This window comes from Mastigoproctus giganteus, chromosome 2 (genome assembly GCF_048544385.1).
Source record: "Mastigoproctus giganteus isolate SK-2022 chromosome 2, ASM4854438v1, whole genome shotgun sequence".
Taxonomy (NCBI): Eukaryota; Metazoa; Arthropoda; class Arachnida; order Uropygi; family Thelyphonidae; genus Mastigoproctus; species Mastigoproctus giganteus.
Window position 1 is genome coordinate 175,398,306 of NC_143576.1, and position 24,043 is coordinate 175,422,348.

The window sequence follows — 24,043 nt, forward strand, 5'->3', positions numbered from 1 at the left end:
TCGTCTCCTGTATGTCCTTGGTTTTCTTCCGATCTACTTCTATCGAGGGGGCCGGCTGTTATGTCTTACTTCACTGCTCCAGATATTTCTTCAGAACTCCTCTATCGTCCTCTTTTCGGGTGGTCCGTTTCCTGCTTTCTCATCTTCTCCCAGTTTCCTGCAGAGGGTTCTTTGGTCCTCATCGAAGGTTCGGTTGTTTATTTTCCTCTGGGAGCTGTCTTTGTCTCGGCTTAGTCTCTTGCTGAGTGCGAGGAGGTTCTGCTTCAGTGTGTCCAAGTATACTGCTATTCTCTGATTTCTGGTCTCATGTTTGCTGTGGATGCTGTCTCTCTTGAGGATGCTCTTCACCTTTCCAATGAATTTCTTACTTCTATTACCTGTTGGTACTGGATCAATTGACCTATCTTGACTTTTCTTCTATCTTCTGCTGAAGTCTTCTTTCCCAAGCTGGCGGTTCCTTCTGTTTTCAGTTCTTCTGCTGCTGGTCTGTCGTTTCTTTTCCATTAATCCCAGTGGCTGCTATGACAGCACAGTATGTACAGCTGTGTGGATAGCCTCCAGCGTTGCACCATTGTTGTCAAGGTAATGTGGTATTATTTGCCAATTGAGGTGGTCTGTTACTCTCCGCAAGATTTTATTTGGCCTCTGTTTAGGTATCAAGTGGGTTCTTGTGGGGTGCATTCCTTTGAATTCTGAAGATTAGGGCCTTCTTCCACTCGTCTGTAAGAAATGGAATCTTACAAAAATAAATTTTTTTTATAAAGACTTTGGAAATTAGTTTTTTTAAAGATTCTTGTTGCTAATGAGATAAGATGGTAATATCGTCTATTTCAATGATAAGAATTATTCAGTATGAAATATAAATTTAATGGGTAGTAAGAAATAAAGGCAAGCGCCATTAGCCTTCAACTTCCGTTATACTCGGGGATATACAAAGAGAAAACTACTCTAAAGCAGCATGGGTTCAAACAACAACAGACAAATTAAGGTTTATGCGGTGTCGAAATTAGTAGGGATAGTTTACTGCAAACAGCAAGTGGTTTCTTGACCAGCACACAAGTTTCCAAAAATAGATGCTGTGGTCACGAGATGTGAGTTTCGTGGTTTTAGAACGCTACGGGGACAATAAAGGAAGCCCGCCGTATTGTCAGTAAAGAGCAAAAGGCAACTAAAATAGTTGAGAAGGCAGAATACGGTAGAAGTTAGCTCATTGTAGGATCTTACACAATAATTGAGAGGGAATCAACTCCTGTATTAATAAACAAGATGTCTGATGCCCAGGAGATAATGGTGCTGAAGCCGATAAAATCCGGAGCCGGACCGAAGGGATGTTGTTGTTGTTGTTATTTGGTTTTTAGGAGCATTAGCAACTAAGGCCATATTGCTCCGGGATATGCGGTGGTCATTTCCTGAATGACTTTTCCGCATCCTCCGTATTTGGTGGTGACGGGCTCGAACCCCGGTCTAATCAAGAAGCGTGTACTACGCACTGCTGCTGCTCCTTCCCACCTGGCTACGGAGGCGCCCGGACCGAAGGGAGAACAAACATGCTGACCAGATGAAATGAATCGCTTTTAAGGAGAAAAGGTACCCGAACTCTCCAAGGGATTGTGAGATGCGTTCCAGATGGAATAGACCTGCTGTTCACCGCGAGAAAGATGAAGGACATGCCGCAGAGCCCTTCAAGATAACTAAGTAAGTAGCTAGTTACATAAGTATTCTCACACACACTAAGAACTGTAGGATTTTTGATTAGCAGGACTTTTAAAAGATACTGTGAGATAAGTACTAAAAAATACCAAGTTGTAAGGATAGGTTATTGTAGGATATGTGTTGAAGGACATTAGCCAGGGCAACTTAATAGATATATAAATAATTTTGGAAGGGAATACATATATATAAAATATTTGAAGTAATTGATGCCTTGTTTATAATTGCTTGATAGGCTACAATTAAATATGTTTTGGATGGGAATTAGAAGTGAGTGATACCTGTTAATAATCATTGTAATAAGAAAATGAATAAGTATTGACTTTTGTAAAGGAATAGAAAGGGATTGATATTTTGTTATTAATGGTTTTAAGTGATGCATGATCAAATATATGTAGAAGGGAATAGAAAGGGATTGATATTTGTTATTAATGGTTTTAAATGATGCAGGATTAAATATATATAGAAAGGAATAGAACGGAATTGATATTTGTTATTAATGGTTTTAATTGATGCATGATCAAATATATATGTAGAAAGGAATAGAAAGGGATTGATATTTTGTTATTAATGGTTTTAAATGAAGCAGGATTGAATATATGCAGAAGGGAATTGAACGGGATTGGTATTTGTTATTAATGGTTTTAACTGATGCATGGTTAGATATATATATATATATATATATATATATATATATATATATAAGATGAGACTAGATCATGTTGTCATGTGGTTGAGTTCAATCATTTTGGTTTTGATGTATTCATGTAAATATGTACCATAAACTGAATTTTATTTATAACCTTTGTGTGTTTTTTGTTGTTCTGAGTACCAGCCTATCCGAAGGGAATTAAATACATCTAAGAGCTTTTCCCCTTGAACCTAAAATTTTCTGTGAAGTTAATAGTCAGATGCGCAGGTGGGGAGGTATTTTAAAGGGGAACTAATCAAAAGGTGATATAGAAATATAAAAGGTTAAACAAATAATAAAAAAAAAATCCCCACCCCCACATGTCTTCTATTCTGGATATCGTGACTTCGTCTCTTTCCACTTCAGCTACTCTGGGTTGTATTTCTTCTTGCCCTTCCTCTGCTTCCGTAGTATGTTGTTCCTCCTCTGGTTCAATATTGACCATATAATAATAATACAATACGATATAATACAATTACAATACAATTTTATTTATCAAGAGAATTCGTTTACAATAAATGAACTTGTTAAGAAAAGTGAATTCGTTTACAATAAATGAACTTGTTAAGAAAAGTAAATTTCTTGACAACAAGTTGTAATTCTTCCTTTACAACAGTTTTGTACAAATTTGTTATCTTACAGAAAAGACTATGAAGTCACTACACATAGTATATTCCACACTGTAAACAGAGATAGTAGTTTATCTGCATATCAATTCTAATCTACTGTATCATTGAGTATCAAGAATTTTCTTATTAGGAATTGTGTGCCTATCTTCAAATCTATTTAGTATCCTAGGGTGAGGCAAAGTAATTGCTTTTGGGTTCCTTAAATTTTGTGAGACATTTCTTTGCAGATTCGACTCTTCAAAAATAGTGTTAAGATTTTTTAAGAATAGATTTAACTTCAGTTTTTGAACTGGATACAGTATTTTATGTTCCAACAAAAATTGCCTTCTCTTGTTCAGGTCATTCCAAGAGTTTGTCCCCATTAAAAGTTTCAGAATCCTATTCATTAAGTTGTTTATTGCCCTTATTTCTGTTTTATTTGCTCGTGCCCATATATTTACTAAATAATTGAGTTGGGAATCCACTAATGCATAAAATAAGGTAACTTTTGTTCTAAGATTTAACTTATTCTTAATGTAGTAGAAAAAGTACACAAAAAATCTCATTTTTTTGTACAAGTTTGTTATATGCATTACCCACCTTAGACTGTAGTCAATCCATAACCCAAGGTAACAATGATTTGAAACTTCTTCCACAGTTAGACATTTGCAATTCTTGAAATTCTGATCATGTAGGCAATCATGTTTGTGCAATTTGATAGAGGGTTGAATGTCCAAGGTTTGATGAGGAGGTCTTATTACCAAAAATTTTGTTTTTTCAAAGCTCAGTGCTAATTTATTATCGTGCAACCAAGTTTGTAAATGTATTGCATCCTGTTGTAAATCATTCTCCATTTTTGTTAGGTTCTTTCCTATTGTATATAAGATTATATCATCTGCATAAATTTTTATAAAGGAGTTCTTAATTACTTCGAATATGTCATTTATATAGATGTTGAACATGATTGGCCCAGAACGTGTGCCCTGAGGTACTCCTCTCTTTACATTATAAGATTTTCCCTTTGTTTTTTCTACTTCTACTGTTATTTTTCTCTTGGTTAAATAATTTGCTAGGAGTTGATTGAGTCTTCCCCTTATACCATATTTCAGTAATTTCTGTTGCAATATTGGGATATCAATTAGGTCATATGCTTTGGTCAAATCTATAAATAAAATCAATATGAAGTTATTGTTGTTCAAATGTAAGTTTAGAGAGTCTACTAAATTCTCTAATAATGTCTGTGTGCTCTTGCCCTTCTGATATAAGAATAGAGAGTTGTTTAACAGTCCATATTGATGTAAATATTTGCTTATATGGGAAAATATATAATTTTCTATTATCTTATTTAAAATTGACTGTATTGTTATTGGTCTGTAATTGCAAAAGTCATCTGGTGGTCCCTTTTTATATATAGGAATTACCCTAAATGAGAGTAAATTTGTAGGATAGCTTCCCGACTCTAACATACGTGCTATTAGCTCTACCAAGAGAACAGAGAACTGTTCTTTGTTTCTCTTTACCTCGGTTACTGTAATACAGTCCAGTCCGTAAGATTTCTTGTTCTTTAATTGTTCTATAATTTTAAGAATCTCAGTATAATGTGGAGCTAAGACTAGACAAGAGTTCATTATCTGAGGAAGTCTATCTTGTTGAATAAAGGAATCTTGGCAATAATGTATTAAATATCTGTTGAGATCTAATACAGCTTTGGCAAACCTATTTGCAGCCTCATATTGTTTGCACCAGAAATCTGTTCTACTAGTGTTTTAATTTGGTTTCCTCTTGACTTTTTCCTTCCTTGTACTTAACATGTTATTTATAATGCTCCATTTATCCTTTTGTGTTATCTGCTTATCCATGAAAAGATGATTGTAATAATAATAATAATAATAATAATACTCTCTCTGTACATTAAAAAAGTTTTCCCCCTAGTGATATTTATTCGAGCCAATGGGAGAAGAGGGTGAGGCAATTACGTCACTACAATGCAATTAATTATTGACATAATATTCACCAACCTCGTGCTCGTGCTTCCCTGTCTAACATTTGATGTTACATTGTAACGTTTTTTATATATTAATGAATATTGTATACAGTATTTGTAAATAGTTTAATATTTTGTAAATATTTTAAATATTTGTATAGTTTGTAAATATTTCAGTTAAATATTTTAGTCCTGCTCTTTTGGAGGAAACAATATTCCTCTGCATTATGGACCCCGAAGCGCAAAAAGCCTTTTCCTAAGTGACCTATGTAAACACAGATAGATAATTACATAATGGTATTTATTCAACCTTGAGAATGCCGAGCACTGCAAATGCACAGGTAAATAATTACATAGGTCATTTCCTGATTAGATATCGATCATTGCGTATCGACAAGTGTGTCTTTTACGTAGAAAAGATTTGACTTTCTCCGTATACCTCTACATTTTACGTAGAAAAGTGTGCTCGGGGGTGGGCGAGCAAAGCGAGCAGGGAGCGAAGCTGCCTAGTTATTATTATTATTAATTCTAACTGACGCAGAAAAATTTCATTTTACTTTATTCATACTAAAAGTAATACTAATACTAATAAATTATTTATCTGTTACAAATAAAAATATTCGATGTAATTTTGCTTCATTTCCGAGGCAGTTTATGCTTAACAATTTATTCTACGTCATTTTTTAAATGGAAAGGATAACACCTTCTACAATGTAAAGCTTCTAATAAATTCCGGCAAGTAATAGTTGAAGTGTAAACTTTTTAAAATAAAATTATTGGAAAGTTTTCCTATTCATGATGCTGTGAGTTTTTATAGCTCATATGTAAGCATTTAAGTTTTAAAAGGCAAAATCTTTTCGAATAAGAGGACGGTTGATGATGAATAAGCTGGTCCCACTGAGGACCAGATTATTCCAGGTCCCATCGTTATAACCGAATGATTTAGTTTAGTGACGTCTTCCAAATTCTACAAAAGACATTAGCTGTAGTCAGGCAGGCTTTTATCTTACGTGACTGCAATAATCCAAAAAAGCTGAACGAAAACTGGCTTTGAATTCTTCATCTGTAAATATATTTTTGGGAAAGTATTATGGCTTCACCATTCACCACAAAACTAATTTCCCGAGAAAGTTTTCTTCTTTCCAGTTTCATCCTGTGCATCAAAAGGTTTTATCTGGTGCAGGAATATCACTTTTTGTCTTTGAATGGCAGATGCAGGTGGATAACCTTCTCAAACTGCTCCCTTGTCTCGTTGAGAAACCCAACTCTTGAGAATTTACTGCGCAGACAATTTGCTTGTTCTTGCTTCGCCGTATCTAGGGTGCCATTGACTGTCGCGAACGGTGAAAGAATATAAACAACGGAACTCCTTTACACCATTAGCCCGAAGCCTTGAAGAAACATGTAAAGCGATTTAAAACTCTGAAAGAATGCTTATAGTTAAGTAATGGCTTTAGCAGTTTTATTTGCATTTAACGCCTCCATCTAATCAGTATGCCCATCGATTTTATTGAAAAATTAATCAGGAAGTTTACAAATCATTGTAAAAACAATTATTTGAACTGTTCTTTACTATAGACAGAGTTATGAGACTCATAAAAAGATATAGTTGCATTGAGACAGTATTAAAATAAGGGAGTGTTTCTCCCTTGGAAGTAACAGTCATCTCTGGTGCAAGACAAAATATTAGAAAAAATATTACCCGACTTTTTTTTGCAACTAAAGAACATTCACGCATAAGCAGAATGAGTAGCTGTGTAGGGTCACAACTTCAGAGGTTTCGTCCCTGTTGTGGGTAACAAATATACATGCTATCCAAAGAACTTTCAAAAACGTTTCAGTAAACATGCCACAGCATATCTGCGTCTGTGATGACATGTAAGGATATACTTATTGACATCAATGATTATAAAATTAATATTTACTTATGCATGCCTCGAAGATATTCTTACTTGTTGATCTGTAACAAGGGTCCATGAATCAGCGTTGAATACAACGTCAGTAAATTATTTTCAGGGTGTATTTTCTTGTATATTTTATATACTTAGTGGTTATAATGGAACTGAACTACATTAGAGACTTTGGAGAGAAAACAGGTAATCAAGAGACCCCCTTTAGAGGAAGTTCTTTTTAATTTTGCGTATACGCGAACTAGTAGGCAAAAGTGAGCCCAATATTGAGAAAAATTTTCGATCGTTGAAAGTCGTACTAAATGCACCACTAATACGATGTAATGAAACTTTATGGCGTCTTCCTATATCCAACAGACCTTTTCATGCATTTTTTTGCGATAAATGCTATATAATTTATACATTTACGTTCTCTTCTGCCTTAGCGTCTAAAAATTTAGAATTATAAGCAATATTTTTGCAAATTTATTTAAATTATGGTAGTGTGAGAAGGGCAAGAAATCACAAGGTAACGTTCACATCCACGGATAGGAAACTGTTTTGGCCGACACTTTTTCTTATTTTAAATCTTCGTTTTGAAGAGATGGGATAAAAGATAACCGTTCGCGAGGTGCATAAGAAGCGTTAAAAGACAGAATTTCTCAAGAAATTTATTAGTCTATAGATCTGTCGCCTTCTACCGCGAAGGCGAGCACACTTTATGATACGTCGTATATTACTGAACCCCTCTTATTGCTACCATTTTAACTCCGGCTTAAGAATAAAAAAAAAAATAATAAAGTAAAATAAAATAAAGAAAGAGGCGATCTAGCACTTTGGTTACGATCTATGACTTAAATTATTTGATGAATGCTCCTGTATATATATCATCGTCTGTACAGAAAGGTCAGAGATTACTTAAGGAAAATTTAGACTTTGAAACAGTTTGCGGTTAAAGTTCAAGAGTTTTTAAAGATTAATTGCGTATTACCAGGAACAAACCATGCATACACATCATATAAACAAAAATAATCCTTAACTATTTTCAGCTAAGAATTGATTTAACAAGATTTTGACGTTTACTAAACTTTAAATGATGAAGCAATGCGTATTTCCGGAATTTTATCAGTTCGGACGTAAGCGGAGCTCCATGGTCAGTGTGCATAGTGTTAGGGAAAGGCGTCTTCGGTGGTTTCACACATGTGCACGCCATATAAACACTGTGGAGACAAACATATCACTGTGAAAGCCAGAAAGCGTTGTGTGTTGTATATGAAGTATTGTGTTAGGTTTTGTTGAGTGTCCTGGCTTTTGGCTGCAGGGCCCCTGGAGGGACCCCACGTTGCCCGCACACACCAGGAGGTAGCCATGCTGCCCATAATTCTCTGGCTAGTCTCCTCCAGGTCGCCTGGACTTCCTGGAAAGAGACCAAGTCATTGTTTAAGTCGTAAGATATTCTCATAAAATCCACTTCGGTGTTCGAGTGAAAGAATGCAATGAGTCTGGTCAAGTCGCGACTGGTTATAAGTAGTCGATATTAATTATTAGCAGTCACAAGCTACATTCTAAACCTTAACAAGAAAGAGGAAAAATAAGATGGTTTTCACCTCCGTGCCTTTCATCTCTCCAGTCGATTCTCCTGCACATTTGGAGGTCAGCGAACAAATTATCGAGGCTGTCGAGCTCACGTAGTTCAGAAAGCAAGCAGTCAAAAAAGATTCAAACTTATGTTTTCCCAGCATCACGTTTCTTCCACTAAATATCATTTTTCGAACTAAACAGATGGCGAATCACTCGTTTCTCAAATACATCGGTTCGTATATCTGGGAGTGCGAACCAGTTCCGATATCATTCTTTTATAGAATATTCCAGACAAAAAGTATATTGGGTTGCGAATAATGGAAACACATTTTGGAGGGAATTTTTATAAAGAAATTTTTTTTCATTTTTTTTTTTATAAAATGAACTAGTGCTTCTATCAGTGTTTTCCAAAAGAAAACACTGGTTGAAAAAAAATCGACGCTGGCTCCATGGAGCCGAAGGTGGATCCGTGAATAACGTCATGTGAAATGAAAAAATACAATTTCATCTTAATAAAATAAGTTTTATTTTATTCGGTATTTTCATTTACAATCAACAATAGTTTGTGGTGACATTTATTGTTGCAACTATTAATATTAGGCCACCCCAATAATTAAATTCATCTGCCATGCTGTGTGTCTTATGTCTGTTAATTGCGTGAGTTCTATGGTCGATTTGTCTGTTTTGCTCGACGAAAAACCCCAGTTTCTGGGGGAGAGGGAACCTTGCTATTTATGCCTCATGTTTGCACTGTTCTTTTTAACGTTGATGGCCGGACATCTGCCTCTAATTGATCTTGCTCGCGTTTACGCTTACGACTCTCTCTCTCTCTCTCTTGGTTCCTCCGCCGACTTTGGTGCTTGCTTTTCAACATTAGATTTGTGATTTTGTCGAAATCTTTGAACACATTTAGTTGATGTAACTTTCGGCATCGTCACAATTTAACTAAATGAAACACAACCGCGCTGCTCGACAAATGCGAAATAACTGAACGAAGTAATTACTTTAACGACTTGTTCAACTCTCGAAGCTATAAACCCGATTTGAAATCTAGTTATATATCCTTGTAGGGCAAAGGGCAACAATTTTGTTGCTGACTGTTTTTGTATAATATTTATAGTGTTCAAGATATTGCGAAAACAAACTTGAAAATGCTCGAATTTTTAAACTCTCTCAAATTTGCATCGCTAATTTGAGAGAACCATAAGAGCTACATCAAAACTATTTATAGATGAAGAAACTACGTTTCCTACTGAGCAATTTTATCGCTTACTGTTTATGTCTATCTATCATAGTTTAGAAGTTATTGAGAGTGAAATTAACCAAGGCGCAATGACCAAAATGTAAACTTTTAGTTTTTTCGAAAAAAATTATATTAAATATGAAAATTTCTAATTTTTTCTTGCATATTCGTCGACGGCATTACATACCCGACAAAATAAGCATAAATTGTTTATACTTATTTTTCACTACGGTCTAGCAACCATTATTCATCAATTATTGATGATATTTTGTCATATTAAAAAAAAAACAATGAACATTTAAAAAAAATTCATTAATGTAGTCAAACAATTTTTCAATTTTTTTTTTTGTCGCGAATGAAGTCTATGCTCGGGGTACCCTACGGCGGTTAGGCGTTTAACTTTTCTTGACAACCTGAGCGCCGTAGGGTACCCCCAGCATAGACTATTCACGTAAAAAAAAAAAAAAAAAAAAATTGAAAAAATGTTTGATTACATTAATGAATTTTTTTTAAATGTTAATTATTTTTTTTTAATATGACAAAATATCATCAATAACTGATGAATAATGATTGCTAGATCTTAGTGAAAAATGTCTTAAGCAAACTCCATTGAATTTGTTGCATTTACAAATTCACTTAAATTTCTTAAGATACTCATCTGAATCCGAAATTTAGACAGTTTACCAAAAAAATTTAACACCAAACATTTGGTCACCTAGATCCGTGATACACGTATTAATACTTCGGCGCCTCTGTAGCCAGGTGAGCAGGAGCAGTAGTGCATAGCACACGCTTCTTGAATAGACCGGGGTTCGAGCCCGTGACCACCAAATACGGAGGATGTGGAAAGGTCAGGGAATGACCACCGTATATCCCCGGAGAAATATGGCCTTAGTTGCTAATGCTCCTAAAAAAAACCAAATAACTAAACAACAAAAAAAAAAAAAGTATTAATACACAGACAATGTATTGCACAGCTGGATGTCTCAGAAACGCTACTAATTCTCTGCAGAGTCTACCATTTGGCGATTTAGCAAAAACCTGAGCCGGGTAAACCTAATTTACCAACAACGGGTGGTTGCTCCCTAAACGGAGGTTTCAATTTTCTCGTGAGATTTATTATGGCAAAGTGCAGTTTCTGTCAAGATCACCGGGAGGTCGATCGATTCTTTCTGACCATGGCGACTAAAGTTTTTCCACTCGCTGTGTTTTGCTTCACATTTCTGACAATACTGTTGTGGTAATTTCCTGCTGGTTTGTTCAATAAAAACTGTGAAAAGTATTTAGGAAATGGGGAAAGATAAAATTTGGTCAGTATCTTCATGTGTTGAATTGATATTAATGTGATTCAGTCATTTACATAATTGTTATTTGAATAATAATGATATTCTTTTAAACTAGTTTTGACTATCGCGTTTGGTATATTTTCATTAGAGATATCGTTTTGTAAGCAGCACTTGGAGAAAATTTTCTAAAGGAAGAATCAAACCAGGACAAAAAATTAACATTACGATATTTCCAAGTCTAAAGAAACGTACTTGCTATTGAAATTTAACATTGGTTGTGAACGAATTCTAAATACCTGGTCTGGGAATAAAGTAATTAGACTAATTCTGGGGGGGGGGGGTGCATACAGTATGTAAATTATGTTACTGTAAAAGCCCGAAATCTGGTAAATGTAGTATCTACCAATTCGCTTTGGTAAAAGTATGAAATATCAATCCAAAAATCGGGGATTAAGATTTTTAAAAAAATCTTCCACATTTCATTCACTTTTCCAATTTTTAAACAAGGACACGGGGGAATATTTATCTGCTATCCCTGCAAGTTAGTTTGGATATCCCGTAGCCGAGTGGTCAGGAGCGAGAGTGCAGTAGCACACGCTCTTTAAGTTGACCTTGGTTCAAGTCTGTAACTGCTAAATACGATTAACGGTTGTATTCATGATTTATTGTAAACTTTTCTGACCTGGTGGTCGTGCTGGATTGTAAATAAGAACAATACTTTATTCGGAATATAGTGAATATGTTAGTCAGACAACCTTGCAGGCACAGCAGATATATTCCATGTGCTCTTGTTTAAAAATCGGACAAGTGAATGAATTAGGAAATTATCATTGCTTCTCTTTTCGCACTGCACTGTTACCAACATTTATTTTGGAGATAGGGTATATATCGTCCTTGTACCCTTATTTAAAAATTGAAAAAGTGATAATTAGACAGTGCGCAAAGGCAAGTAATGATAATTTCTTGCTTCATTCACTTTTTCCATTTTTAAACAAGGACATGGGAGGAGGGATATATCTCCTATCCTTGCAAAGTTCCTGGGAGGGAATATATCTCTTATCCTTGCAAAGTTTGATACAAATAATACCAGTCAGCATTTTAAGAAAAGTTCTGATGTTTAATTGCTGGTAAGTAATCTGAACTACATTTTTAATGGAAATTTCGAAAGGTACTTGAAATTTGCTCATTCAGAATGTTTTACAAATAAAAAAACAAATTAAAATATTAGTGCTCTTGGATTTTTTTCCCCGTGTTTGTACAGATTTTACAAATACTGTAGGTTATTTTTATATAAAAAATAGCTATAAAATCCATAAAAACAGAAATATAAAAGTCCTTCAAGCATATATGGCTCCAAACTCGATTTTTTATACAATAGATTCGATTAAGCTTGGTTTTGATGACTGTTTTTCTTTTCGTTTTTGTTCTTGGTGACTTCCTTTTTTTTTAGCATCCAGCAGTAGTCTGTCATCATATTGAAGTTCCATCTCCGGCGATGCCTTTCTTCCATTTCTTTTGTATCTTGATGGAATCTTTCTCCCCTCATCCCTTCGCTCTTCCCTTAAACCACCTAAATTTTCTGGGAAATAGTTGAGATGAGAATGCAGAAAGTATACCTTAACACTCACATCTTCTGAACTTCTCCAGCAAGTTACTCACGATCATTTCACAATCTCGGTGGCTATTGTTTTCCAGAAAATTGGCTACTGCATTGTTAATGCCATCCCAAGCGACTCTTTCAGTTTGGTTCATGGATTCTTCAAATACAGAGTCGAACACAACTTTCGGACTTGAGGTCCAACAAAAATTCCTGCCTCGATTTTTTTTTGTATGTAAGGTTGGGAATTTAATGCAAACATACTTGAAACAATTTCTTTCTGTATTCCGGTCTTCGACGAACTGTTTCATTAAACCTAGCTATATATTCAGAGGAGGTACCAGTACTTTCTTTTGATTTATTAGTGGCTCGTTTTTAACGTTTTTTTGAACCTAGTGTCAAAGACTATCTTGATGGCTACACTTTCCTTTCCCAGTGTTCACTTCTTGTTCGACTATTCCCCCCCCCCCTCATCTCCCGCACAAGAAGCAAGACTTTTATGTAACCAAATTGTTGCCGAGTAGCAGACCAATAACTTTAAAATCTCCGCACACTAGCCAGCCGTGATCCTTGAACTGAATTTTTTTCCAAAAGAAGGTTAACATTTTTGTAGTTTTATTTTAAGCGTGCTGAATAGGCTACAGGAATGGATGCATATCCATTTCCATTGTGAAGGAAAATTCCTTTGAGGCTCTGCTTCGATAAGTCAGTAAATAGCCTCCATTCTGTTGGTTGGTAGAAAATTCCAAAAATGTTCTTAACTACAGGAATTTTGTTAAATATATCATTGCGCTTTATTCGAAAAAATAGAGAACCAATTCTTTTTGACGATTTCTTGGGGCCAGCAGATTCTTGGATTTCAGTTTTGATCCTAAAAGCTCTGCAGACCCTTCGGGTAGATTTAAATCTCTCATACGATCGTTGAGTTCACTTCGCGTGAACAGCTACGGTCTAAAGTTGTGCATTTCTTCCATTATCCTGTAGATCACAAATGTCAGATTCGAGATTTGATAGCATATGTTCAAGAAAAACTGGTGGAGGGTACCGGTGGCTCAGGTTCATGGAGTACTGCTGCCTTACAGCTGGAGTAATATTGTTAGGTACACAAAAACATTATTTCGTACGTTCTTCACACCATAGGAATGATAAGTGTTAAGGCTCTCTTTTTATCACATTTCAACAATCGTAAGCCCTCTGTACATGTACGGTATACTTTAAGGAAAACCCAACTTTTTTTTACACTTTTGTAAAAAAAAATGTTTACTCATTTCCAAAATATGTGGAATATAAATTTTTCACCAATAATTTTTACATCCTACTTTTATTGTGCTCCACCATAGCAAAATATATTTGGATTGTTCAGGCAACCATGAGTTGCCATTATCAAAGACACAGAATATGAAAATCCGGTTACGAGAAAATACTAGTCAGCACGTTTTCAGCAGAATACAATTGAATGCATGCGGAAAGAATACTTCACAGGCTTATATAAAGACCTGATTTGCAGGTCTGAACATGTCTAAATACGTCTAAAGACCATCTGCAGCTATCAGTCACAAAGAATACTCATATCTCCTATCAAAAGTACGCATATCTCATATATATGGAATGTGCTTCTAAGAAAACAATTCTTATTATTTAAAAAAAAAAAAAAAAGAAATTGCATGTTAGGCAAAAGACTATTTTTCGGTTTGCATCACTGAACTTTTATTTCATGTAACTTGCGAATTTTAATGTAATTTTGGTATGTAGTCTATTTACATTGTAATCGAATTAAAGCTTGTAATGTGTTTAATAACCAAACAAGCTTTATTTTCTTCAAAATCCCCTTGTGAATCTTTTCACTTTAATCAACGACAGTTCTTCAATTCTTCGCTTGATTACTCATCCGAATACCATCAAATTCTCTAATGTAACGTCACGAGCACCTTAAGGTCCTTTCCTTCTCATTGAAATGAGAAAAAAGTCGCAGTGGCCCAAATCTGATAAATACAGCAGTTTTAATTGATGATCAAGTTGCTCGAAATCGCTTTTTTTTCCTTTTTTTTAAGGAGAATGAACTACCTCACAAAAACATGCTGTTAATGCTATAAGCTGCGTGTTGTCCTTATCGTGGAAAATCCATTCATCTGGACAAAGACCTTTTCTTTTGCTTTAGCCAGCATCCTTTGGCCTTTAGAGAATTTTCAAAAAATAAGCTTTATTGGCTGTTTGGCAGTCGGGGATATATTCTTGCTGAACTCTAACGTTTAGTTATAAGTCATACCCTAACATCTACGTTTCACCACCAGCAATACCCTTTCGAAGGTGATTGCATCTGCTTGAAAGATCCGTGGAACCGTTTTGACGGAAGCTTTTCTCATGCTCAAGTGTTCCATCAAAATGAATCTGACTGCTTCGTTAGATAAATTTAACTTTTCAAAAATTAGCTTGAAATTTAGCAGATAACTTGCCATCTGCTGTTCTGGTCGAACAAAATTTCTCACTCTTTGAAACACGCCATTCCACTTGTCAAAATTTCTGCTTCAGGGATAATATCTTCCCATAAATTTGGTTTAACATCCGAAGTTTTCCACATGCTGATCTCGCCACCTTAAGCGAAATTTCATATCAATCCCTTTTGCCAAAATATGATCATTTACTTTTATAATCACACGCACAATCACACGATATTCTATGTGATTGTGTCGTAATTTAATTTAAGTACAATCTAATTCCAATTCTAATTTAGTTCTAACCCAATTAAAAACAACTTTGTTGTTGAATTTGATTGTCAGTGATATGCAGAACATAAGATTTTCTTATCGAGTTCTTGCTCCTCTGACTGCACGTATTTGTTTTTTTAATATTTTCTTTATTAAACCAAAAGTTCAGGTTTTGCAGAAGCAGGACGGTAATCTGATCGTTGTTGAATTTGACTGTCAATGATATACAGAACACAACATTTTCTTATCGAATTTCTTGCTCCTCTGACGTATCGAAGTTGTTTTTTGACGTTCTTGTTATTAAACCGAATGTTTAGGTTTGTAGAAGCAGGACTGTAATCTGATATCAAACTGCAAAAGTTTCCGTGTGTAGCGGATGTGTTTTCTTTTCAATTTCCTGTCATTAATCTCTGTAGTAGTGGTTATACTGTAGACAGCCGTTATGAATAACTGTTTGCTGGCCGTATTATGTGTTTTTTATATTTTTTCAGTTTCAGGTAAGAAATATTAAGTTCTGGAATATAATAAAGAGAACATTTCTTTTATCTTTGTTCTTAAATTTCGTGTTTGAAAATTGTATTTATCAGAGCAATGATAAACATTATAAATGGAGTGCAAAATCTGCATGACCTGTCGTAGGCATTTTGTAGAAAATTGAGCTCAGGGCTTTTGAGTACCCATTACAGCAAACTATGGAATACAGCTGTGGAAAAACAACTGAACAATACAAACGAGATTCCCTTTTGACACCTCGTTTTCCATGCCACGACGAATCAGGCTACTTTGAGGGTTAAAAAGGGGACTTATTCCCTTTATTAGGGTGGTGTACCTAATAAAACGACCACTGAGTGTATTTGACAGTGTAAAAACAGGCTTAAAAACATGTTTTTTCTTACTTAAATTATAATACAGTATTCGCGTAATGTCTTTATCGAATTAAGCTACACGGCCAGGGGGGGAAATCTAGTTTGGCTCTGGTCATCTTCAAACAAGAAGTAAAAAAACAAAAATGTCCTCTGGGGTATGTACTGGAGCATTTCACTTTTGGTTAATTCTAGAGATCATGTAACACGTTGATGACAGTACCAATAAAAAGTGAGATATATAAGGTATGTTCTTTTTATATCCCTTAATCTCTTATTTTTAACTTTTCCACAGTTTTGTTAATAAGACTTTTACGTAATTTAATCTTTATATTCAATATGTTATCTAGATATGAGCTTAAGTTTGCCGAGTTTTATTAAATTTTTAATAATAATAATAAGTAATAGTAATATTAAAAATATAAATAATTTTATTCTTTTTAACTTTAAAATAAGTTGATTATTTTCATTTTTTGACAAACCTGATGTCTTTCTCTATTAGCTATGTATTCTAAAAATATTTTTTAAAAAAAAATTAATTTTCATTTTTATTTTGTTTATTTCATTTCTAAGGAACTTTATAAAATCATGCTCGAATAGACTACACAACTGAACATTGTATCGGTAAAAACAACATTACAAAGAATAGCAGACGCTCAATTCAAGCCCATTTATGATTTGTGGTTTTACTTTTTACTGTTCGCAGTTAAATCGCTCTCAGCGAAACAGCTGCATTTTTGAGGAGCTAACAAAAATACAGAATAATATGTGAGATTTGTTTTTTATGAAGGGATTCTATAAATGCTTCATTATGGAGGTAGAAAAATATCTTTCCTTAGAGGCATTTTTCCTCCAAGTGCATCTCATCCTTGACAATACTCCATCGCATTCCACTCAAGGATTATGCTTACTCATTCCAATGTGGATGTCAATTTCTTGCTAGCCAGTACCACCTCGCTCCTTGTCTTAAGCGCACCAGGGCCCTCTTAAGATGATGAGGTCGTGTGAAGAAAAAGTTGAGAGAAACATTTCTCTAACATAAACTTATTTTCCATTTTTTACCTTCACTTTTTTATGTAAAACAAGACTGAATTTTTTAAAAGTCTCTGGCACTTTGATTCATTGCGTTTATTTTTTGCTGTATCATCACTTCTAGCTCTCATTAAGTCCTTAAAAATCTCCTACGAGTTTATAACAACAGTTGTCATGACGACACTAGAACACCTCTTATGACATCACAGGAGAATTCATTGAAGCGTATGGTGATGCATATGTACACACAGCCCTCCATGACAGTATGGTGATTTCGCCACTTGTCGTTTTGAGAGATCTGGGTTCAATTTCTGCTTATGACTGAAGGAATTTCTGAAGTACTTCAAATGAAGCTGTGGTTGACCGATCTCAGGCAGAGGAATTCACCCTTCGAGTTATTTCTGGTTTATCAGCCCACGCAACATGCACATCGACCGTGAGACACCCTTGTACAACATAATACATAAATTGCGCGATATTGTCTAAGTCGTTGATGGACTTAAAACTCTCTCCCCCACTACCCACACATAACTTTTATTAAACCTAATCGTAATTTAAAAATTTAACCAAACAACTTATTTATTTATTTTTTTGTCATGTTCAGAAAAAAGTGCTTTTGAGGTTTCTCAAAGTTTAAATTTCCAACTTCATTGTTTTCAGATATGAGTTATAATTTCTTTAATATTTAGCACTTTGAGAAATACGAAAAGACAACTCGCTGTTTCTAGACGTGATTTGATATCACAGTTTTTCTTTTTTCATAAATCTCTTACTATGAATTTTTATCGAAAACGGATTCTATGAAAATAGTAACTTTATTAGCTCTCGATGCAATAAGAAACCTTCTTCAGATTATTTGGCTGAATCAATTCCCTTAGTATAACCATTTGAGCCAGTGTGCTTGCTCCAAACCAAAGCCGAATATGTGTATTAACACATTACGAAAAAAATGGTGAATCGTGGGGGGAAGTCATATACACAAGTAGACTCTCACCTTACAGATCTGCAAATTGCAGTGGCTGGAGACTAGGCACCACCTGCACGGTGATCTGATTGAGGTGTATAAGGCCTTGAATGGGTTGAGCACGCTGAATTCTGATGGGATCCTTCCACTTGTTCAGATTACGAACCTAAGGGGGCATAAATTCAAATTAAGAAAAGACATGTAGAATAGATGTGCGGAAATTTGCCTTTAGCCAACGGGTGGTTAATTGCTGGAACAAACTTCCATCTGTCGTTGTGGAAGTTGATAAGTTAAATAAATTTAAGGAGGAACTGGACAGGCATTTGGAGGGAATGGTGTGATTTTATTTATTTATTTTATTTTTTTTTTTTTGGCTGATGCTGCATAAGCTCATATACTTGCTTTCTTGCATCACATGCCACTACTACTACTACTACTTACATACCCTAATCCAGTAAAGAGACAGTTAACTGAGAACGTTACCATAGCATAAAAAAAAAAAAGCATGCGACCTGTTAATTATGCACAGCGCTTCCTTTCAAAGATGGCGCTCAGTATTGATTAAACTAATTTTGCCGTACAGCAATGAATACCCCCCATCCAATGATGCCACCATAGCTGCATCCCATTCCTATATTTTTAACTCACCGATAAGAAACATTTCATATTATATTTGAACCACTCTCAGAAACATTGAGTTTCCAAAGGAACGAACAATTATCGAGATATTTTCGCATGGAATAAATTTCACATGAAAAATTAACCTTATATATGCTTAACATCCTTAAGTCCAAACGTATCTTGAATGTTATCAAACTCTTTTTTCTAATTATATAATTGTAATCGTGCTGTGTCCAATAAAAGACAACCCTCTGAATAATTCCTTGTTATTGGATACAAAACAAGATCACATTCAACTCTTTGCTTGAAGTAGCCAGTGGCAGGAAGGACGGGAGTTAGTTAATTATCACAGATGAATTTATCCAGATAGTTTCAGGCGAAGAGAACACTGTGTAAACGCTCTTGGCAAAGATTTCAGAGTACTGAAAGCACACATTCCGTAGCCTGTTAAGCCACGGGTGCATATTCGAACTGCAGAGAAGCTATCTGAGAACATTATCATATAGGTTTGATCATTGTTCTGTTTGAATATGGAATTATATAACTGTTACAGAAATCACAAGAGAACTGTACTGCAAGGTTTCAGCGTAACATCTATCTGTGAGACAGCCTTGACCTTAAAAATTCTTGGTATTCCCTCTGCATGCTTTAATGAATGCGGCCAAGGACACCTCCTCCTTCACTAGAACTATGCGACCCACGAATCATTTTTTTTTTTTTTTTTTTTGCTTCTCAAGCAGGAGTTTTCATTTAATTAGTATTAATATTTGTGTGAGGAGAAAAATGATGCAAGGGAGCAAGCTTATGTAGAATCAGCCTAAAAAGATAAGGTAATTAATGTCACTTCCCTCACTTCATGTATCAGTTTCTTTCAAGTATTTTCCCAACCCCTCTAAATTTTTTGATAAACTTCCAACCTTCACAAAAAAGGTATTGACAGAACCCCATGAGCTGCTGTCCTAGCAGCCTTTATACGCTAAGAGACCTTCATATCGGATTACATAGTTCAGCCATGGCAAACCAATGACACGCAGGGACAAATATACTGGCACGTGGCCACTCAAATAGTTTAATACCATGAAAATATAATTTTTTACTTTACAATTTTTCTTTGTGATGCATCGGCCACATTGCTGGTGAAAACCTTATTGTTACTTACGTCTGGTTATTTTTATCATGTCAGTAAAATCAGTTTATTTTTAATAGATACAGTAATTACCAATGAAAACACTGTTAAACTGCAATTATACCTTTGTTAAGGTCATCATATTCCGGAACTTCTGCCATTTGCTTGGTCATATCCACTACTTCTTTAGATGATGAGAATGTTCAAGAAAGAAATGGAAGAGAGATGACTTCTTTTCAAGATATGGTCTATTGATTTATATAACGAAATAATTACGTGGTGGGCTGTTCGGAAAATTTTATATTCACCCAGTAGTTATGATAGAAGATTGAAACAAATACCATGTATTACACTTTTTCAACAGAGTCACTAGATAAAATTACACATTTTTCCACCTCTCAATAGACTTCTGCAGGTCAGTTTTGTAGAAATCCTTCTTCGACTGTCCTTCGGACCTCGGCAGGAGAAATCACCTCATCATCAGCAGAAAGGGGTTTTCCACGAAGAAAGGACTTCAGGGCAGGAAAGGGGAAGAAATACGAGGGTGCGAGGTCGGGAGAATAATTAGGATACAGCAATATTTAATTTTTTACTGGCACATCGACAGATTTCATGTGCACACTGTGCCCTTTCCTTCTTCTGGTAAGGGGTCAGAATTCTAGGAACCCATCTAGCAGACACTTTACTCATACGCAACTATTGATGGATGATGTACTCCACAGAATCTACACTAGTTTGTAATTAGTTTTTTGATGCTAATACGACGATCTTCCAGGATTCCTCAATTGCCTCAATTTTTATAACACTCTCTTCCATTTCCACAGTTGCTGGCGTCCTGGGATTTCTTCATCGCGCAATGAGGTTAGGTTCTTCCGCGTTCGAATTGTTTATACAGGTGGTGCCTCGCAATTCGACGTACCACAATTCGACAGTCTCGCAATTCGACGTACCGCTATTCGACAGTCGGATTTCGCGGGCCAGCGAAAACGCTACATGATATTGCACGATAGAATTCTTTGCTGGACTACATAACTGCGTTTAACGTTACTAAATAGTGACGGCTGCTTCATACATTTTACCAATGGTATTAAAGAGCGAGAGTAACATTTAACCAATGAGATAAAGCGGGAATAGATCCCTCAATCGTTCAGCTACGTTAGCCGCCCTCAAAGATAGCTACAGGTATGCCGTCAGTTCTTCCTCAGTTATGAGACAACATTATCTCGTTAATAACCGTAGTCTGAGTTCACGTTTGCTCTAGTTGTTTGTGCTAATTATTTATAATTCTGCATTTTTCATAAAGTAAAAAATTTTGTGCTTTGGCAGTTATTTATTTTTTGAGTGAAATTTGATAATGGGTCCAAAGAGAAGTGAACAGCGGAATAATTCAGGAAAGAAACACACTTGGTTGAGCATAGAAAAGAAGAAAGAAATTATAGAAAAAGTGCAGAAAGGTAGAACAATTACAGATGTAGCCCAAGAGTATGGCGTCCCTAGGTCAACCGTGGCAACTTTTTGGCAACAAAGAGACAAGATTATAGGTGCTAGGGTGTTCGCTGGAGCAATGAAAATTTCTGACAGAAACAGATCTTTAATCAATGAAGAAATGGAAAAGCTGCTTCTTACCTGGATTAGAGAAAGACAGATGAAAGGAGATCCAGTAACTCAGGCAATGATCTGTGAGAAGGCTAGGTTAATTTTTGAAGAATTGCAGAAGAAAATTCCAGGACGTATCTCAGATCACACTGATGAATTCAAGGCAAGTCGTGGGTGGTTTCACAGATACAAAGGTAGAACAGGTATCCATAGTGTTCTCAGACATGGGGAAGCAGCTAGTGCAGATAAAAAGGCTGCAGAAGAGTTTGTGAAAAAATTTGAAGATTTAATCATGAAGGAAGGCTACTTGCCGCAGCAAATTTTTAACGGGGATGAAACTGGGTTATTTTGGAAGCGCTTACCAAATCGAACATACATCACGCAAGAAGAAGTGACGCTCCCAGGACATAAGCCTATGACATTTCATTTTCATTTCATTCATTTATTAATTACACACAATATAGTCTCAACATTATGTACATAAAAGTATATACATGATTTATATACAAGATATATTTACATATAATTATATGCTCTGACAAACATTAAACTCTCATGTGTGTGTGCAAGTGTGTTCTTATTCAGGGTAGCTCCCAGGCATAAGCCCAAATCTACCTTGAGAACTTGGGAATATATAGTCTTTACAAAGCAGTCCTTAAAAAGTATGTTAAATTACTTGAGTCTGATTTTACTGTAGCGCTATTCGCACTTGAAATCCCGCACCCACTGGAGGTAGTGCAATACCAGTGAGTGCCAGCAATCCCGCGCCCCGGGTTGGCCATACCAGGGAGCCAGCAGGGTAAAAAAAAAAAATAATAATAAAAAAAAAAAATATATATATAATAAAACAACAATAATATTCAATAGTCTGGATGGCACAACTATAAACTTCAAAAATCACAGTTCAATTGAATATTTCCTCAGCTGCTGTTTCACATGCACTGGAACCTCCAAAACCAATAACGGTACTATCCAGCAATCTCCAACTGTACGCCATGGATAATAGACGCTTTAGACCACCAGACCCGACGCAATGAATCTGATCCAGCACGGCAGAATCCAGAATGGAGTATTCATGATTGCAGCACAAAAGACAACCAACCAGAGCACCAGACCCAACACCATGAATCAGGTCCAGCACCCCAGCCGCCAGCCAGATGCAGAAACCAATAGTGAAACTCCATGAAGACAATTAAGATACTAGGTTTGCTTCTGAAGAAAGGCTCTGAGAACAGTTCTTCTTGCAAAAACAGCAGCTGAAAACTCCTGAAATAAATTAAAACAGCCACGATTTGCAATAAGCAAATGCACTGTATCAAATGATAAGTCAGGAATATGCGCCATCAAAATCCGCCTTTGGTCTTTATACTCCCGACATAAAAAAATTACATGCATCCAAGTCTCCTGCTCGCCACATGTACAGAAAGGATCTGTCTCCAACCCTCTCTCATATAATTTGGCCCTAAGTGAGCCTATGACATTTACATTTTTTTTACATTTATTTATACACACAATTCTATATACATTCTCAAGATTTATATACATCCATTTATATATACATGATACAAGATTTATATACAATTTATATACATTCTCACATATATATCCATTCGCGACATGTATACAGATAAAGTGTATTTGTAAGTTATTAGCGGCTTCCAGGGTTTCCCCTATATCCGCCGTTTGTTAGGCTTTTTGCCAAGTTGCCGGCTTAGAAAAGAACTTAAAAGAGCATCAAAATTTCACGTATATATTTAACACAAAACAAACAAACAAAAAAAAAAAAAAAAAAAATGCATCTGATAGATGAAATATGTAATTAGGTGTGCATTAGTGTTGTGTTTGCGTTGTGTGTTAGCCGGCACCTGGCATTTAGCAGTAGGGGGCTGTGGCAGGTTTGTGTCACAGCCCCTCACTCCCATCCCTAGCCACATGGAGGCAGCCAGGATCTACTGTATCTTAAGAGGACACGGACTGATCCGGTCCTGTGGTTAAGCCTATGACAGATAGGCTTACCTTGTTATTGGCAGCAAATGCAAGCGGAGACTTTAAAGTAAAGCCACTTCTCGTTTACCACTCTAAAAATCCTCGCTGCTTTGGGAAGAAAATCATCAAGTCCAAACTGCCAGTGATGTGGAGATCCAATGCAAAAGCCTGGATAGACTAGAAAGTCTTCAAAGATTGGGTTTTTGAGGAGTTTTCCCCGAACGTAAAAAAATTCCTCATTGACAACAATTTACCTTTGAAAGCACTGCTGATTCTTGACAATGCTAGTGCCCACCCCCAAGACTTGGTAAACATTCTTGAAATTGACTTTGATTTCATCAAAGTACAGTTTTTGCCTACAAACACCACATCACTGATCAAACCCATGGATCAAGAAGTAATTGTCTGTTTTAAAAAACTTTACACCAAGGCTTTGTTTTCACAGCATTTTGACTTGACTCATTCTTCTGATAAGACACTGAAGGAGTTCTGGAAGACTGAGTTCAATATTCTTCACGCCATTTCCTTTATTAAAACTGCGTGGGAGGGAGTGACACAGAG

The 24,043-nt window shown here is 35.7% G+C and overlaps 1 protein-coding gene across 2 annotated transcripts in view; it reads left to right on the plus strand.

The window, feature by feature from the left end:
* The first annotated feature begins 15,692 nt into the window (after positions 1-15,692).
* Positions 15,693-24,043, plus strand: part of LOC150089768 (macrophage mannose receptor 1-like) — a 121,590-nt gene continuing 113,239 nt past the window's right edge. For both annotated transcript variants that reach the window (XM_090389646.1, XM_090389647.1), the window contains exon 1: positions 15,693-15,791. In XM_090389646.1, coding sequence (XP_090245772.1) covers positions 15,737-15,791 — 55 coding nt within the window. In that variant the 5' untranslated portion in view covers positions 15,693-15,736. The remainder of the gene's footprint in view (positions 15,792-24,043) is intronic.